Consider the following 18,207-nt stretch of genomic DNA (forward strand, 5'->3'; position numbering starts at 1 on the left):
TCACATCTGCAGAGATAACTGTGCTTCTAAAGCTCTTGATGCAAAACTTGCCCTCAAGAGCTTTACCTACAATATTAAATCAATGAAATGAATTGCACAGCACCTACAGCACTGGCTTTTGTGGACCAGGAGTGCTAGGAAGGAGCTGTGCCACAGCAACACCCTCACTTCAGGCTTTCCTGTTTAACAAGCAGTATACACCAGTGCAATCTGTGCATGCAGGGCATCCAGCTAGCAGAGCCAGCTTCAACTTCTCCAAGAAGTAAGGAAAGAAAGGTCTCTTTCATTACAAGAGGAAAAGCAACGGGTGGTAAATGACAGTTCAGGAAGGAAAAAACCCAGGAGGAATGACACACAAAAAGGCCCCCACACCTGGCTGACAAAAGGTACTTCTCTTTAAATTCACCTAAACCTCCCAGTGGCCATTTCCTGGGGACACACAGGACACCTCCACTTCGAGATGCACACTGAAACCAAACACCCATCAACTGCATTAGCAAAGCTGTCCAGCTTTAGAGCACAGACAACATCTCTATTTCAGCTCACCAACAAAGCTCTGGAAACCGCTAAAGACCACGGAGATTTGAAGCCTTTGATACAGCTTTGTCTATCTGCAGGCTCAGAGGGCCAGCTCACTTTACAAAGCTGTTTATGCAAGAAACAGCCTGAAAAGAGTTCCTTCAAAGCTCAGATCCCCAAGACCTGAGCAAGAGCCCGCCCTTCCAGTTGATCGGAAAACCAACACTTTTAGGCTGACAGAAGTCCCTTGGAAATGCAACAGTAGTCCTGCGGTGAAGGCCAGAACATCCTCCCCTGAGGCTGACTCAAAGTTCCCAGTGTACAAGCACTTATTAATACAGAGAGTTACTGCAGACAAGCAGCAGAGATTAGGAGAAGGCACTACATCAGCAGTGTGGCTGTTACACAGAGGAAAGGTCCTACCTAGCAATGACTCTGTCGGCTTCATCTGGAAACAGACAAAAAAAAAAAATAAAAAATGCCAAAACCGAGCTTGAGAAAAGCAGGAGGCAGGGTTCAGGATACCGCAGAACTGCAGCCAGAGCCTCAAAGTGATGAAAAACGCTGCGAACCCCCCTCGCCAGGCACTCCCGCAAGCTGGGGCATCCTCCGCAGATGCAGCCGTGCCCCCCCCCCCCGGGCACAGCAGTGCTCCCCGGCTGCCTGCGAGGATAAATCCGCCCCCCTCCCCGCTCCGGCGGGGCTGCCCCGGGGCCGGCGCCGCCTCCCACGGCCGCTCTCCCCGGGGGCAGCCGTTTCCCATGCTCCGCTTCCCGCCCCCCCGGAGCCACCGGCCGGCCGAGGGCTCTGGGAAAGTCCGGCTCTTCCCAGCGCCCCCGGGGGGGGGGGGGGGGGTGTCCCGCCGCTTCCCACGCCCCGCTGGGTCAGGTCGGCCCCGCCGCCGAAATGCCCCGGGGTGAGTGGTGATGGTGGGGGGGTGGCCCAGCGTGCCCCCGTCCCCTCACTCACCTCTGCCGCTGCGCCTCCAGCGCGAAGCCGCCGCCCGCCGCGCCCTGCGTGGGGCTCAGCAGCCCCGGGGCCCCCGGCTTGGCGGCCGCCAGCATCCCCGGTAAAGCGGGCGGCGCCGGGGGCGGCGGGCAGAGCGGGCCGCCCAGCAGCAGCTGCGGCAGGAAGATGCCCCCGCGGTGGGGGTCCGCCTCCCCTTTGGCTCCGGCGGCGGCGGCGAGGGCGGGGGGGACGCCGGGCAGCAGCAGAGCGGGCGGCGGCTGGCAGGCGGGCAGCGGGGACAGCAAGCGCGGGGGGGCTCCGACCGGCTCCGCCGCCTCCTCCCCATCGCCCGGGCCAGCGGGCGGCGGTTTCTCGGTGGGCGGGCAAGGCGGGCGGCCGTCCAGGGAGATGTTGTTGAGGAAGAAGAGGGCGGCCTGCCGCCGCCGGGAGTCACCCCGCTTCCGCGGCGGCGGCGGGTCGCGGGGAGGCGGGGAGCCGCACGCTGCGGCCGCGGCCATTCTCCGAGTGAAGCGCGACCCGCCTCGGCCGGGACGGCTTTGGGGGGGGGGGGGGGGGGGGGGGGGGCGTCCGCGCGGCCGTGCAACTCGCACGCTCATTGGATGCGACGCGCCGGAATGTAAATGAACCCGGCGGCGGCCCCTGCGCTCATTGGCTCGGGTTTACAGCACGGGTAGCCCCGCCCTGCCCGCCCCGGCCAGGTGGGGCTCGGCCGGGTCCTAGCGCCGGCGCTCAACGGCGCCGGGGGCCCAAGCGGCTCGGGGCTGCCCCCGCCGGGCGGGCCGGCACATCGCTGCGTGGCCCTCTCGCCGGGACCGTCACGCAGGCAGCCCTTTCCTCCCTCGGGTAATCCAGGATCACCGCCACGAGCCCACCGTGTCCCCACCCAACCACCCACTACGTCCCCAGGCAAACACCCACCGTGCCCCCCACCCAACCACCCACCGCGTCCCCACACAAACACCCACCCTGTCCCAACGCACGCACCCGCTGCGGCCCTCTCTGTGACTATTTTAAACCTTCTCCTCCCCGCATCTCCCCACCCAAACCCCCAGTGACTCTGGCAGCCGCCCATTCCCAAGGTCTCCTGGCCTTTCTGCAGACAGGGAGGACCCATCTGCTAAAACCATCGTCAGGCAGTTGTGCGCATCAGATGGCTCCTACAAAAAGCAGATAAAGGCTGTTGCTCCTCTTGCTCCAGCCCGGCAGCCTGGGAACCGGCCATCCAGCTTGTGGGGCTGGGGTGAACCCCAACCCCCTGGCCCCGAGGCCATGGATCCCCGTGCATGGCGTGGATACCTCTGCGCAGCGCTGAGACTCGCCAGCAGCCCCCAAAACCCGTGTGAAGGGGTGAATCCCCACGCCTGTCAGCCCCTGGAGCAAAGCTGAGACAGCGCAGATCCTGGGCCGTATATGGGCAAGGCAGACCCGGATCTGGGAGAGCGTAAACTTAGTATTTATCTCCACAAAGTGACTCAAGGCATTTCTGTGCAGCACGCGGCTTCCCAGACTGGTGTGTTTATACTGCATGGGATAAACATACCCCTTAGGCACTTGAGCTGATGTCTGCCACATCCTGGGGTGATGCTCTGACAGCTTGCCAAGTAAGAAAGCTCTGTCTTTTCCGATGTCCTTGGAAGACATTGATGTGCACCAGCGACCTCCATGCCACTGGGCCTGGCGGAGGAGGTTTGGGAGCTTGACTGGGTGTGATGAAGCCTCTGGTGCTGTGACCAGCAGGGTGGGGGTGCTGGTGGCCTCTGTGTTCCTCCAAAACTGAAATGGCCCTTGCAGGCTCCCACGCTTCCCACCTCACATATCTGGAAGCAGCTTGTGCTCCCAAGCAGGATTTCACCCATGGACATGGACATCCCAGCCCAAATTTGCCTCTAATGAGGGACTACTGAGATGTTTACAATTAACCAAGTATTAATGTGTTTGCAACACTAGACCCTTAGAATGGTAGATGCTTTTGCCAAATATGTTTAAAGAAGCTGCATAACAACTCTTAATATTGCTTGCGGTTTACACCAGCAATCAAACTGATGTCTGGTGATATGACCTGAAATATGGGCACTGAATAAAAGGTTTTGAAACTGTTTTATAAAACACATACAGCTTCTACATCTTTTATTATGGCTGTTTCATAAGATCCTTTTTTGTATACTGTTGCAAGTGGAACATCAACACTTGACTTATAGTATTAATAGTAAATAATAATAATAATAATAATAATAATAATAATAATAATAATAATAATAATAATAATAATAATAGGATTAGGATAGAAAACATAAACCAGTGTTTTCTTTTAGGCTTCCATTAAAAATATAAACCTTCCCCTGAAAATCTCAAGAACATCCTCAGTATCTTATGCTATTCAATATAGGTCAGATTTTGAGTCTAAATTATTTGTCAGAATCATATCACAGCTGCAGGAAAAATAATTTGGGATAAAAAGGAATTAAAATCCTTCCTGCTGGCAAGGTCATCAAATAAGCCAAGGGATAAAGGGGCATGGAAACCTAACTAGGCTCACTGCAAACAATCTCTAGAACCCAAGATTGGCTTTTAAAAAATAAATGTTTTTTTTCATTCTTTCCTTGTAAAAACAGCTGTAGGATGTAAATTTTCCCACTGAGTCAGTGCAGGATGAAGCAGAAAGAAGCCAGCCTCCATAGCTTAGTGGGTTGCTAACTTCAAAGCTGAATTTAGCAGCTTGAATGTTGCTGCTGTTAACGCTGGGGAGCTTTCATCTATGTCTGGCAAGTGAATTAGCTCACAATATATGAATACAGTGGGCATGTTGCTGTTTCAAGGAATCTGCTGCTAAAACAGATGAGTAGCACATCAACATCATTTCCACAAACGGCAGCGACCGGGTATAACCACGAGCAACCTTTGCTCCCAGGTTCCTGCAATGAGGGAGTCCCCGCAGTGGGGGGGACAGAGGGAGCCCGAGCTCTGTTTGACTGAAGGTGCTCCAAATTCATACACAGAGATGCTGTTTTGGAGAAAGGCTGAACTCGTCACGGTGTTGCTGCACAGCAGTTTCAAGTTCTGGGCTGAAGCACACTCCAATCTTCACTTCTGCAAAACCCCCGGACAAATGGGAAGGCAGGTAACTTTGCATTTACAGCAGCATTATTGAACATATATAAATGCATTACTCTGAATCTCCGATACTTAACTCATGCTCATTTTGCTCTTGGAGCTCCTGCTCTACCTTAAAGGAAGCCCTGGGCCACGTGGGTACATGTCTGAGCAGTCAGGGGTTGCTGGAATAAGGAGCTGGTGTGGAGTGGGCCAAACCTGCAAGTCCTTTTTCCAATATTATGTAGGGAGTAGAGTCACCAAAGTTGCCAGGATTTTTCTACATGCAAGAACTGCAGGATTTGGTCTAAGCATCAGATATGAGACAGCATTTTAAAGCATATATGTGGGCTGGGTGTTACATTTTTTGCAAAATTATGGCCCAAAATCAAGCAAAGATAAGCAGGTCATGAATATATTTAGGCTGGGAACCAGAAGAACAGCCCTCCAGTTGGAGGAACTGCCAGTATTAAGAGAAGGCACCAGAAATTTCTGTACATATTCTTCCAGCCTAAGTGGGGTGTGGATGGGGACCCAAGAGGCTTTGGGGGGGACCAGGGAGGTCTCTGGAAGCCTGGGAGGATGACACGTAAATGCAACGTGCATCAGGAGTTTACCATCCCCTCCCTGCTGAACAGGCTCTAATCCAAGTACCTTCTCCCAAGGATCTTATCACAGTTCACCCCTTTAAAACCCTCTCCTTAAATCAACACATCCAGGGGGACCAGCACTCTTTGGAGCTAAGCTTCACACTCACCACATCCCTCTAAATAGCAGCCATTGCATTTTTTGGACTATGCATTCTCCTGAGCTCATTTTCCCTCTCCTATTTAATATGTCTCAGAAAATGCCCGGAGGTACCATTCCCTACATGTGTTATGTATGTAAGAAATTATCAAACCCTTCCTAACTGCATTCACATGTTGGACCACTCCTGCTCTCTGCTGGCACATCCCTCAGCATCGCTCTCCTCCTGCATCCCAAACCCACAAAATGGGTTTGACTCAAGCTGTTGGCCCCACCAGTACATTAGCAGTGCAACCTGCAATGGTTTTAATCTTCCTCCAGTCGGTTCCAGTTGTGAGTCCTGGTTTCCCTTGGCCGCTGCTGGCGTGGTGTGGATTCCCAGGTGCTCACCCGTGGTGGGTGATGCAATCCATTGCTCTCACTGCAGATTTCCAGTTACAGCAAAATAACATGCTGAGCCCCAGGAGGCAAACATTGCCAACAGACATCTACTGATAACGGTGTGCCTTGGAAAATGACTCAGGCTCTCCTGTGTGACATGAAATATTAAAAAAAAACACAGAACTGATTGATTTAATCATCCAGCTCTGCACTCAGGAGGGCCATGTGCTCAAGTCATGAAAAATGTATGTGTTTACATGAGGATTTGTGAATGAATGAATCAAACCCTCTCCCCTGAACCACGTGGTGCTGCACTACATGCTGTTATTGATAGATCAATAATTTTTGTGGGAGGATCTTGCAAAATGCATTTTCTGGAGAGGTCCCGCTGGAGACCAGCACATCTAGCAGCAAGTTTGGTAAGAACAGGGTGTGCAGCACAGCCCTGCCAGAGCTGGGGAACTCTCAAAGGGTTGATGACAATGTTCAAGGCAGAGCAGAAGGCCATGATGCCTAAGGGATGCAGGAGGAACGTGCACTTTGGCTCAAGAATTCCTATCATAAACTTTGCTCGAGATAAAGGAGCAAAGGACCTCCCCAAATCTCTCCCAAGAACCACCACTGCATGCAGGACTTGCTAAACCTATCCACAACTTTACAGCCTCCTTTCAAAAGTGTAAAGCCTTGCCCTTGTGCTCTGTTCCAAACACCCAAGTTGTCCCTGTCCCCTCTGAGCTCCCAGCTGTGCACTGCAGAGCTGCATGCCGGGCTGCTTGCTGCCTTTTTCACACATGCAGGGTGCATCTGACTTTGGGAAGGACCTACACAAAATGTCCAGCCAACTTAAATCCCCAAAACAGGACTTAAGCAAGACTTCAGTAATGCCTGGAATGAGTTTCCCTGCAGTGAACTGAAGAGCAAAGCTGTGTTTCCAAAGCTAGCACTATAAATGGGCATTGCTTACTGATCAGATCTTGTTTAAAAGCATCTCACCACAGAGAAGGTGGTGCTCAGCCTCATGAAGAGGTCATGAATTAAGTCACCTTCAAAATATCTATTGCCATAGAGGCAATACCACTGCAGAATATTGTAAGGGGGAGAAGAATCTAATATGCATTTATCTTTTTTTGGTGCTTTTGGTTCCTGCATTGCAGCTAGCTGGGTCCCCAGCACAGTTCCCTTTTGCTTCAAGCTTGTTGGACTTCCTACTTTTCCTGCACAGCACCGTCTCCGTTATACATCAACAGAGGAATCTTTGTGTGGTGGCATTTTTTTTTTTTTTTTCCAGGATGGAGATTTATGCTCATGGCCAGGCTTGTACAAACTTATTTCTTATGAAATTTTACAAATCAAGTCTAGAGAGTAGCTGAAAATGTCAGTTTGCTGCTGAGTTTAGTGGGAGGCTGATGCATAGGGAGGACCAGGGTGGGGTCTGCAAGCTGAGAGCAGTGATCTGTACTGTGAGAATGATTCAGCACGTACAGATGCTTCAGGATCAGGAAGCAAAAGAGTTGTGATGGTCTGTTATCAGAATTGTTTTGCATGACGGGCAATAAGGAAACCAGCTGTTGCTATTTTGGATGGACTAAAAGTGAACAGAAATGCTTACAGCATTGCTCTTTCAGATTTGTGTGCAATTTTGAATCCAGCCCATGATCTGTGTGAACCCAAGCTGTGCTCTGAACCCGATCCTCTGGGAAACCAGTTCATCGGCCCAGACGTCCTACCTCCATCGTGTCCCTGATGACATCAGAGCTATAATTTGTCTAAACAAAACAAACATGAGCTGCCGGTCTCCCAGAAGGGCTGATCTGTTCATGGGACAGCTGTTCTTCTGCTTTACTGCTCTGCGGGTCATAACTCATCCACTCTAAGGGTAATTTCAGTGGCTTTTTGAAGATCATTGTGTAAATTGTCCTTCTTGGGTTGAATGGAAATGTGGCAAAAAAAAAATGGCTTAGCTCTGCAAAAAGCATAGATTGCTGGGTCTGGTACACAGATGCCCCTTGGAATCATTAGCCAAACTCCTGTGAAGTTATTAAAAGGCTGCTGTGCTCTCAGGGAAGGCAGAATCAGCCTGTTGGGCTGAACACTGCTCAGTGGGTTTCTGAAAACACATTACCTCGAGCAGAGCTGAACTTGCATACAGAAAACCTCTGCGAAGCTCCAGAGTTCCTTGCAGGTCTCAGATTTCTTCCTTACAGCAGAATAGTTCAAGTCTGAGGCTGCCTGCATATCACCAAATCAATACATACATTTATCTGTCAAGAATGACTTGAACAAAAGACTGACAAGCATAATTACAAGAATTAATGGACTTCAGCAATTATCCAGGTTCCCGCAACATGGTGTGAGGGGTAACAGCAAGCCAGAGGCTGGGTGGAAGCAGATTTTCCAGGGTTGGATCAAGTGTAGCGTGTAAAGTTTATTTCACTTCAGCAACTTGCTCGCAGGAGCACTTTGCTCGGAGCTGACAAAACTATTTTTTGTTTTTATAGTTATGGGATTGCCCTAACTATGAAATACGTGTCCCTGCCAGCCCCTCAGACACATCCTGCATAGAGATATGGGGCATCAGCTGAAGATGCCTGCTGGAAAAAGGCAAGAAGCAACATAAAAGAAAATCAAAGTCCAATAAATGAAGGTGAATTCTGTGGTGGTCTTGTTCAATGGGAGGAAAAAAAAAATCTCTGTGGAAAAAACAGAAATTGAGGAGTTCATTATTTTGGAAGGACTTCTGCACATTTTCCATACCAAGGGATTGTTATAGGGAGGGGATTATTTTATACTTGCAGAAAGGTTCCCTCCCTCCTTCAGTTCTCCCAATCCCAGGCTGCTTCCCTGCAGTCGGAGGGGCCTCTTTACAGGATTACATTTAAACATTTTTTTTTTTTTTTTTTTTTTTTTTTTTTTTTTTTTTTTCCTGGATGGGGTATTTTTAAAAGACAGATTTGTCCAGTTCACCATACATGTCCAGCACTGCTCTGGGTATTGCTGCTCCCTGCAAGTCAGTCCCAGCAAGGGACAGACGCAGTGCTGGCTGCCCGGGATGGAAAGGGGAAGGCATCACTTGTGGCCCTGATCCACTATGAGCTGGGATAAACCAGCCCCGCAACCCCTCACCCCCCCACCTGCCCATCCCCTCCTTGTGCCAGCTCCCGTGCGCTGGCTCCACATCACAGCGTTGAGATGCAAACTCAGAGATGGACATTACCTGGGCTGTGCCGGTCCCCAGGAGAAGGTGATGTGTAAATTGGGGTCTGCTCTTGGGGTAGTTGTGCCACGAGAGCCCCGGGCTCCCTCCTGTGCTGCCCACCCATCTCCCAGACACGGGGCATCACCGGTGCAGCTGGTGCTGGGGCTGGAGGTTCTGCTTTCTCAGTTACACTCGTTACCACTTTATAACCTGGACGTCTCAAGAATTTCTGAGCACAGACCAATAGAACGTTGATTCCCAGAATATTCACTGCCAGTGGATAACTCACAAGCTGGGACTTTGTGCAGAGCACGACTAAAGGGTTGAGCCCAAAGGACCTTCTCCAACTGAGCACAGCCTCTATTGCGTGATTTTTTTTTTTTTTTTTTTTTTCCAAGGGGGAAGCAGTTGCCACAGCAGTGCAAGAGAGATACAAGTTCCTGATGCAACTCCAACCCGTCAGCCCTCGCTCAGTTTTTTGGGGTCTGGCCTGCTGTTAATCAGAAGCTGCTGAGAGATGTGATTGAATGTGAGGAGGAAAAGCCCCTCAGCAAGGGAGATGATCTCTGGCAAAGGGCTGCAGTCCACCCATGACACGGTGAAGGTAAGAGCATGTTAACCCACATGTTCTGCACAAAATATAACACCTGCTGCTCTGCCAAGGGTCATTTGGAGGCTTTGCTTCCACCGCCAGCTGCTAAGGAAGACACCCTGTGGCATCTAATGAGCCCTGCAAATCCACTGAGATGGGAGGCAGAAGAGAGCCATCTAAATAATTTTTCAGCTTTGGAAGTTTAGCTGCTCTGAAATATTCTGGCAGCTACTGTCTCCATGGGACACCCTTTCTGCCCCCACCTTCCCTGGACACCTCGCACCCTCCCTGCTCCTTCCTTGGCCACCCAGATTCACCCTTCCCTGGCTCCACAGCCATCAGCTGCCCAGCCTGGAGCAGACCCTGTGGTGCTCCCCCAGGGGCTGAACAGCATCTCCCCCTCTCCAGGGGTGGCCCAGGCCTTGCTTGGCCCCACCACCCACAACTGCTCCCACCTGGCTGAGCCCATCTCTCTCAGAAAAACCATCCTCCTCCCCAGCTGGGTGCAGGGCTGACGTCCCCCAGCCCTGCAGCTGCCCCGGGCAAGGCTGAGCCTGCTCCCCATCCCTGCTCCTTTGCAGCTGGGGCTTTTTGGGGTGGTGTTTTTTTTTTTTTTTTTTTTTTTTTTATGCTGCCTACTTGAAAAAGGATGCTCTTGTCAGGCTGGGCTCTTGGCTTGCTGTGCTTTGCTCTTTGTTCTTATGAATGGGCAAGCAAAACCACATTTAAGTAGAAATAACTGCGGGTTAAGGAAATGGTGGTGCATCAGACTGGGCAGATACGACCATCTCTGGCACTTCTCTTCTGCTCTCCCTCCATTTCAGACCTGTTCTCCCCATGTGTGCTAGGAGCAACCCAGCCTGGCTCCTGGTGCAATGTCATGGCTGCAGGGATACTTGATGCTGAAAGAAAACTTTCCCATGCTTAACACATCAGAAAAAATTGTTTAAGAACAGTTTATCCACGTGAAAACAAGCTTCCAGCTATCCTGCCAAGGTCATTGTGAACTGCTGAGCTGGTCTTGCACACCTGCCCTTCCCAGGCATGCAGGACACCTTGGGGAGAGGCAGCATACAAGCCCTCCCCGTGCTCTTGTCCCTGTCCTCTCCAGGGACATGTCCCACCTGCCCACCCACGTGCTTGCTCCTCACTTAACTAGAAAAGAAAACCATCGGCCTTCTCCAGGTCAGACAAGATCCACACATGTATGAAACCCAGGTAGGGATTTAATCAATGCAGGTTTGTGCACAGGGCCCTGTGGTGTTCGGTTTGGTCACCACCCTTGGGCCAGCCACTGGGACATCGTACATGGGGAGTGGGGTCTGGGTAGTCCATTCTCCTTGCATGAAATCCCAGGGAAGAACACGGTCCTGAGTCGGGGCGAGTGCTGCAAAGAGGGTGTCTCCTCTTGCTAGCACCAGTCTGAGGGGCTGCTCTGGTGCAGGGCTGGGGTCACTGAATGTGCTGCTCCACCAGCAGTGACCTGTCTGCTCCAGGTATCACCTGCACGGCTCTTCCTTGCCTAGCCTCTCCCAGGGCACTGAGCGAGGATTTTCAGGGTGCTCTACTCATTAATGAGTCCTTATGGACTCCCCACTGCCTGGCCCAGCATGGCAGGAGGAGTTGCTCTCCCAGCATGGGTGGGATGATGAGGTCTCCAAGCCCTCTTCTTTAGGTTTGCAGCGTTGCTTCTCATCCTGCCGTGCTGTTAGCTCTCCTCAGAGGAATCTTTGTGGGAAGCAGAGCAGTTCTCCGGTTCCTTCATGATCGCTGCGGAACACTGCTCCACTTTGACTTTCTTTTTTCCTCTCATTGACTTCTTAGCTCCTGTAATCAGCAAGATGACCGCAGGAGTTAACCACAGAGCAATGGATTTACATGTACGAGGTCAGCGTGGCCTCCTCCCAAAATAGAGGCAGCACAGGAGGAAGCAAAGCTCAGCAAGGGAAAGATGAAGAGAAACCCCTCTCACGCGTGAGATGCACAGGTACCTTGGGGAGGCTGTTGTGTCCCTGGAGACAAACAACATGTGAAGCAGAAATAGGCAGAGAACCAACCTGGTGCAGGAGTGTACCTGAGAGGGTACCCAGACCAGCGGGATTAATTTCTTGGATTTCTCCCCTTCCAGTGTGGTACACAGCACACACCACACATTGAGAGAGGGGTTGTACCTCTCCATCACCCCATGCCTGCCCCAAGTGCATCCAGCCCTCACTCAGGACATCCCCGTCCAGTCCTGGAGGGTTGGATGGTGTCTTCCCTGAAGGGCACAGGGCAGCTTCCTCCCCATTTCTCTGAGTGGCTGGTTTTGTAGAGAAAATCCTCTTCTCACTCAGCTGCAGTGATGTCCCCTGAGCAAGCAGGCACCTCAAAAGGTTAGGCACAAAGCAGGGGGCAGTGCTTGCCATTGAACCATCTCCCTTCATGCTTAAGCAACAGCCCTCTCCACATTTATAATTGGGTCAACGCTTCCCCATCTTTATCAACAGTACAAAGGGGGTTAGTAGCAGGGTGTTTCTGACAGAGCACTTTTTAAGGCTTGACAGACACACTGTCTTATCCTCGTGCTTATCAGGAACAGTTTTCTGCTTATTCACCTGTAGGAAACACCAGTACAACACATTCCTCTGTCAGCAGGGAAAACCTCCACAGCCACACTAGAAGATCAACAGAGTTGGCAGAAACCTTTCTCTGAATGTCAATAGCTCGCCCCTGGGAATTTGGCCTTCTCCAATCACCACCTCCCCAACCAGCTAAGCAAACACGCAGGATTTAGCCCTGTTAGCTTAGGTGCTCAGGAGTGCTCCCCTGGCTAACTATTAGCAGGGGCTCCTCTGGCTAGAGATACAACCGTTGCCAAAACAGGGCACAGCGTGCCTTATCACAGGGAAACGAAAGACTCCACTGTATCACCTTGGGCAAACATTTGTTTGCCGTGTGGCATCCACTCGGCAGAGGAGCACCCTCCTCTCTACCTCAGAGAAGGCGGCCGATGCCCTCAGGTATTTCTCACAGGAGCCCCTGGGGAAGCAGCAGAAGCTGTAGCCCTGAGCTGATGCCATGAGGAATTCCTCCTCCCTACCTTTTGTCCAGGGATCTTGTCCTCTTTTTCTCTTCTTCTGCAGTGCATGAGCTTTGTCTTTAATGCAAAAATATTTCCCTTCAGCCTGAGCTTCTTGTAGGACATCATCTTCATATGAGGCAGCCACCTACACCAACAAGAGCAGTCAGTCTACAAACTACCCCACTTTCCCAGGGAGCTGGTGGCCCAGTGGCATTGCTGGGGACCTTTGTGACCTTTGCTACGGAGTGGTGACAAATGCTGTTGTTCATAAACCCTCTTGACTAGTTGGAAAGAGTAATATCTCTATCCCTCAGCAACAAGTTGGGTAACAGTGTGGGAATGGGGTTTGGCACCTCGTGTAGGAAGAGCCAGCACCTCCCAGACTGAGCTCAGGCAGGGACAACCTGTCTTATTCCTCTTGGACCCGATAGCCAAAGCTAATGGCTGAGAAGAGCAAACACACCTCACTGTCCGTCGTGTCTGGCTCATCAGATTCCTGTTTCCCAGACTCAGTGTCATCGTCATCTAAGGAAACACAAAAGGAAGATTTTTTTGGCTGGCGGGGGCCTGACAAACTCACGAGCAGATGCAGAGCCACCAGCCTAGGCTCTGAGAGCCATCGAGGCAGAAAACAGATTCAGCAGTAAACTGTGTTGCAAAGCAAAGGCACTCTGAGCTACGTGACTTGAAATTAATGTTTATGGGAGATCCAACAGGACTCTGTTAAAGAACCAGCTCCCAATAAAGCCGTATCCATAGGACTTTGCTACCCCAAGGTTACAAGTGCTGCCCCAAAGTCCGTGGCTGTGTGGAGGTTGGGAAGCTGAGTGTTATTTAAAACCTTGGACTGCTCCTTCTCGTTTGAGACCCAGGCAGGGAGAAGCATGTCTGGGTAAAGAGGCCAAAATGGACAATCTTCAAGTTTGCTGCCGGTGCTGATGGATGGCTCTCAGCAGGGAACACGTGCCGGGTAGTAGAAGAAGGAAAGCTGGGGGGAGCTGCTTCCCTGCCCAGCAAAGGGATTTTACTGCACACAGACCCTGAGGCTACACAACCCCAGACATGTACCTGCACGCACCAGACACGCACCCGACCTTTGCACAGAGCCTGGGACCCAGCCTTGCTGGTGGGGACATCACCCTCTCTGCACCCACAGCGGCACACCCGTGCTGGCTGTGGAGGGGCCAAAAGGGCTGGGGAAAGAGCTGTGCCCTCTTGTGAGGTGCAGGGGCATTCCAGGACCTCAATATTTCTTGCCTGTGACACCTAGCTCTACCTGGGGTGGGACTGTTGGCAGGGCAGCCTCGCTTGCTGCCCCTGTCCAGGTGGGAGAGCAGACGGTGCTGCTTTCAGATACTCCTTGAGCCCCTGTAGTCTGATCCTGTCCTCACTTTATCCTTCGGCAGGTCAAGGTTCACTAGAAAGTGCAGAAGTATTTGTGTATTGTTCCCTGGGCTTTGTGTCAACCTTAAGGTGAGAACTGAAGAAAGTCCTGTATTCCCACACCCAGAATGTAATCAGCTGAAATTCTTCTGCTATGATGATATCTCCTTAGCATATAAATCACAGAGGACTCCCTCTTTTTTTTTTTTTTTTTTTTTTTTCCATCATGCAAAATCCTACTCTGGAGAGTGTTCCCAAACCGCTCCGACACGCCCAGACCAACTAATCCAGGCGAGCTCAACTTTCTGGCCAAGCCAGTAAGGCTGGTACTGAGCAGCTCTCAGCAGACGTGCTTCCTGCTCTGCTCCCCATGGCTGCTGCCTCCCACCCGCCCGGGCAAATCTGGCACCCACATCCCGCAGCAGTCAGGAGGGGAGAAAGCACTGTGTGTCCCCAGACTAAGGGCAGTGCTGGTTTTGGGAATAGAAAGGGATCTTACAGGGGATGGAGCAGGGAAATGGAGGAGAGCATCCTGTCCTACCTGTTGCAGGTACAAGCATCCCTCGCTCCATGCTCAACCCTACGTGCTGCGCCAGCACAGGGCATGTTTTGGAGCAAGGGGGCACGAACAGGGATGTTTTTTTCAGTGCTTGTCCTGCAAACCTCTTGCATTCCCCCCATCTCTGCTGGGGCAACTTCTGAGCTTCTGCTTCCCTGAGAGGGGTGGGTAATGCTGGAGCAGCAGTGTTGTCTTGTCATGGCTCACTGTGGAGTGGGTTTTGCCAATGGGTCAGTGCTAAACTGACCTCTTTAGCTCCTAGAGAGCTCTGTGCCACCCAGCAGCTGAGTGCAGGGTGCTCTGCAGGGTGTGCAAGGGCACCCCACGGGTGACTGCTGGCCTGTGCTGGGCAGAGATACTGGGCTCTTCTCCAGAAGTCAAGGTTTTTTTTCTCCCTGTAGTCACTGAGTCTGAGTTTTGGGCACCCCTAGGGTTAAAAATTGAGCCCTCAAGGACAGAAATATGAAACCTGAAGTTCCCTTGATGGCTCAAAAGAGCTGGGATCCAGAAGCACCTGGGTCCCTGGAAAGGTGTCCCGTGCTGCTTTGGTCAGTGGGGATTGCAGGTGTGTGCAGAGCCCAGCACAGAGAGCTCCCAGCTCTAAGATACCTTCACCAAGATGCACCTTTTACTCTTGCCTTCCCCAGTGTCACATTTCACTGGAGCTTTTTACCTGCTTCTCCCTTCTGTGTAATGACATCCAGTCTCACCCCGGTCTCTGGCAGGGTCTCTGGGTTGCTCGGCGTGGAGTTATTTGTCGGATGTACCCGTGAAAGCGCGAGCTGTGGAATACAGGGAGCACAAGTGCTGATTTTGCCAGGCAGGAGGAAAGGACTGTGCCCAGCCCCTACACGATGACTGTGACACCCCCGGGGACGAGCATCGCAGAGGCATTTCTATGCACTGGTGGTGTGTTGCAGGGGAGCCCAGCACTCCTCCAGCACCAACCTGCAGGACTTGGCACAGGCACTGCTGCACATTGGTCCTTAGACCTGGATGGAAAACCTGTGGGCTCTGGAAGGAGGGGAGGTGGGAAACAAGAGCCAGGGCTGAACAGCTGTGGCTTTGCCATGTGCAAATGTGTCCCCATTGGCTTCACAGGCAGCAAAGCCATCCTCCCACAGGTCACTAGTGGTGGTCGTAACAGTGCCATCACCAGTGCTGGACACACTGGGAAGGGGCAGGGGCCACAGCTGATGCCAACAGAAGCTGTACTCACCACAGCTCCATCCTCCTCGTCTTCCTCCTCCTCCTCAACAGCACCAGGCAGTGCCCGGGCAGCATTGGGCCAGTGGTAGGGGAAGTGCAAGTCGTCCTGCTCTGTCCCGTGTCTCTTGCAGGGGCCGGGGGCTGCTGGCACAGCAGGGCTCTCCCCAGGGCTCAGCTGGGGGCTGTTGGCCCCCCACGGCTCCCGGCGGTTGTGCCAGCCTGTTTCCCTGCCACGGCCAGAGTCTGACAGATCCAGAGGCGCGTCTGCACCATCGTCCCTTGTCACCTTTGCCTTTTCTCGGAGTTCGGAGCTGTCTCGGCTCAGCCAAAGCCCCTTCTCTTCCTTCCCATCTGCAGCATCCTCCAGGAAGGACCTTTCCTCCTTGCATCCTGGTGTGATGCTCGGCCATGGGGAGAGGGGCCGCTCCTCGGGCACGGGCTTTGGCTCTCCATCTGCCCGCTGGCCTGGCTGGCACTGCTGCATGAGGAAATGCTGCAGCCTCTCCCTGTGCTTGAGGAGGTGCAGCTTCTCCTCCAGGTGCTGATCCCTCACGTACACCATGGTGGCAGGCAGCTTCAGCAAGGCTGCGTGATCTTCCCAGGCATCACGCGACCGCGTCCTGCTCTCGGCATCTTTGGCCCTGAGCAAATGGCTGGGGAAGCTGCTGCCATCCCGGTCGGCTGAGGCGCAGTTGTTCGCCAGCCCCAGCTGGTGCAGGGAAAGGTGCTTGTGGAGGAGACAGAGCTGCTCTCTCCGAGCGGTCAGTTTTAGGTTTTCATAGGATGGAGAAACCTTGGGGGAATCCAGTTTGCTTGCTGCTAAATAACTAAAAGAAGCAGGAAAAAAACCAATCACATTAATTAGAGAATTTTCACGTGATTTCCCAGCTCCTGCAGCTGATGTGTGTGGTCTCTCCTGCTCTTTCAGTGCCCTGCTGCAGCTCTTGGCCAGTGCATTGTGCTTGCCTTCGGGTGCTGTGCTGCGGAGGAGGGTCTCGATGGCCACGGGGGTCAGGCAGCGGCTCTCTGCGGTGCACACACTGCATGAAGCCATCACCATCCCACCACCCAACAGTGCTCTCCTGTCCCTGGGACATGGCAGCTCCAGGCAGGGGGCTGAGCGAGTGGGGAGGATGCCGTGATGGCTCACGTGAGCACTGGTGCCGAGAAGTCACTTGTCAAACCATACATTCTAGCCAGAAGCATCCTAAATACCCCCAACTGGGCTTTCTTAGTGCCTTGGTGGGCCTGAAGAGCTGCAGGACAGAGGAGCAGCCCACCCTCCCCTAATCTCACTCAATGGGAGATTTTTACAGCCACGTTAAGAAGGTTGGTATGGTGCATGAACCTGCTCTGCAAACTGAGTCCCTGCTATTGCTGGTTATTTGGCAACTTCTGCAAATGCGAGCTTTTCCTGGGAATGCTCGGCAGATCTTACTCCCACTCAGGTAAACGTGCTGTCTCTGCAGGTGAAGTCACTGGCTTTTCTCAGCCCTCTGTGCTTCTGAAATCAATGGGGAGGATAAGCCCAGAGAAGTGCTGAGCCCTGCAGAAAAGCCCATTAGAACAGATAAGAAGGAGCAGGGACTGCTGCCTCCCTCCCAGCTGGAGGTGGGGGCACCCAGTTCGCTTTATGGGTCTGTCTGAGGAAGCTGAAGTAACCAGAGGCTGACCTCATCAAGCTGGATTCCAGTCATTTTTTGCTGCTGTAAATTGGAAGACACCCCACACCCCCCAAAGCTGTGGGAGAAGTCTGAAGAAGAAGGTGGGCAGATACAGCAGATACCGACCATCTCATCGGAGTCTGCCCTGTGGGACAGCTGCAAGGGGCCATGGATCAGGCCCACACCATGACCCACGAGCAGGTAACTCACGCCTCAAGGCTGGGGTGCTCCGGGAGAGCAGTCTTCCTTGCCGGTGGGGACCCTTCTGCTCCCGAAGGGCTTTTTTCCAGGAGGCAGGGTCTGGAGCCAGGTCTCACCAGTGCAATGGTACCATGCAGCTGGTTGGCGACCCTCTGTGATGCCTGTGGCAGAGGGGAGAAAGTCCAGATCAGCCGTTTTGCCGTGCACCCCGGGCAGCATGCGGTTAAGGGGAACCCCGCCGAGCACAGACGCAGCCCTTCACCAGCGCGAGCAAGACAGACACCTCCTAAGGGCTCTGTTCGATACAGCTCAACCATAGTTTTATTGGTTTTCCCAGGAAATTTCCCTTTCATGTTTTCTATCAGGATCTACAGTACTCTTTATTTTCTTTATTAACGGCTGCGCTGATTTGTAGCCCAGCAGGTCTTGTGCCTCCTCTCAAGTCAAGCCATGATTCAGTGGCTTAACCAAGATAAGACCCTGCAAATTCCCTGACCCCTAGTCAGGCCACTAGACTTTATTCTTTCAAGCTCCTGGCATGCGCTGATTTGGTGGGTGTATTTCCAGTGGAGTGCCTGGCTGTGAGGCCAGGACATCATCATCTCTATCTGCTGTCATGAAAGGCTCACCACA

At 52.5% G+C, this 18,207-nt stretch overlaps 2 protein-coding genes and 1 long non-coding RNA gene across 4 annotated transcripts in view; 1 reads left to right on the forward strand and 2 right to left on the reverse strand.

Moving 5' to 3' along the window:
• Positions 1-2,012, reverse strand: part of CABLES2 (Cdk5 and Abl enzyme substrate 2) — a 24,036-nt gene extending 22,024 nt beyond the window's left edge. For both annotated transcript variants that reach the window (XM_042801141.1, XM_042801140.1), the window contains exon 1: positions 1,489-2,012. In XM_042801141.1, the coding sequence (XP_042657075.1) occupies positions 1,489-1,985 (497 nt within the window). In that variant the 5' untranslated portion in view covers positions 1,986-2,012. The remainder of the gene's footprint in view (positions 1-1,488) is intronic.
• LOC116965746 lies at positions 1,301-11,447 on the forward strand. Its single transcript, XR_004409618.2, has 3 exons — positions 1,301-1,435; positions 9,301-9,506; positions 11,319-11,447. It is a non-coding gene; the product is annotated as an uncharacterized LOC116965746 (long non-coding RNA).
• The window catches only part of RBBP8NL (RBBP8 N-terminal like), a 23,772-nt gene continuing 16,263 nt past the window's right edge, over positions 10,699-18,207 (reverse strand). The window contains exons 10-15 of the mRNA XM_033010351.2: positions 17,584-17,735; positions 15,720-16,536; positions 15,174-15,282; positions 13,022-13,083; positions 12,577-12,703; positions 10,699-11,321 (exon numbers count right to left, since the gene is read on the reverse strand). Of these exons, the coding sequence (XP_032866242.2) occupies positions 11,203-11,321; positions 12,577-12,703; positions 13,022-13,083; positions 15,174-15,282; positions 15,720-16,536; positions 17,584-17,735 (1,386 nt within the window). The 3' untranslated portion in view covers positions 10,699-11,202. The remainder of the gene's footprint in view (positions 11,322-12,576; positions 12,704-13,021; positions 13,084-15,173; positions 15,283-15,719; positions 16,537-17,583; positions 17,736-18,207) is intronic.

The sequence above is a fragment of the Tyto alba genome, unplaced genomic scaffold (genome assembly GCF_018691265.1).
Source record: "Tyto alba isolate M040663 unplaced genomic scaffold, T.alba_DEE_v4.0 Super-Scaffold_33, whole genome shotgun sequence".
Classification (NCBI taxonomy): domain Eukaryota; kingdom Metazoa; phylum Chordata; class Aves; order Strigiformes; family Tytonidae; genus Tyto; species Tyto alba.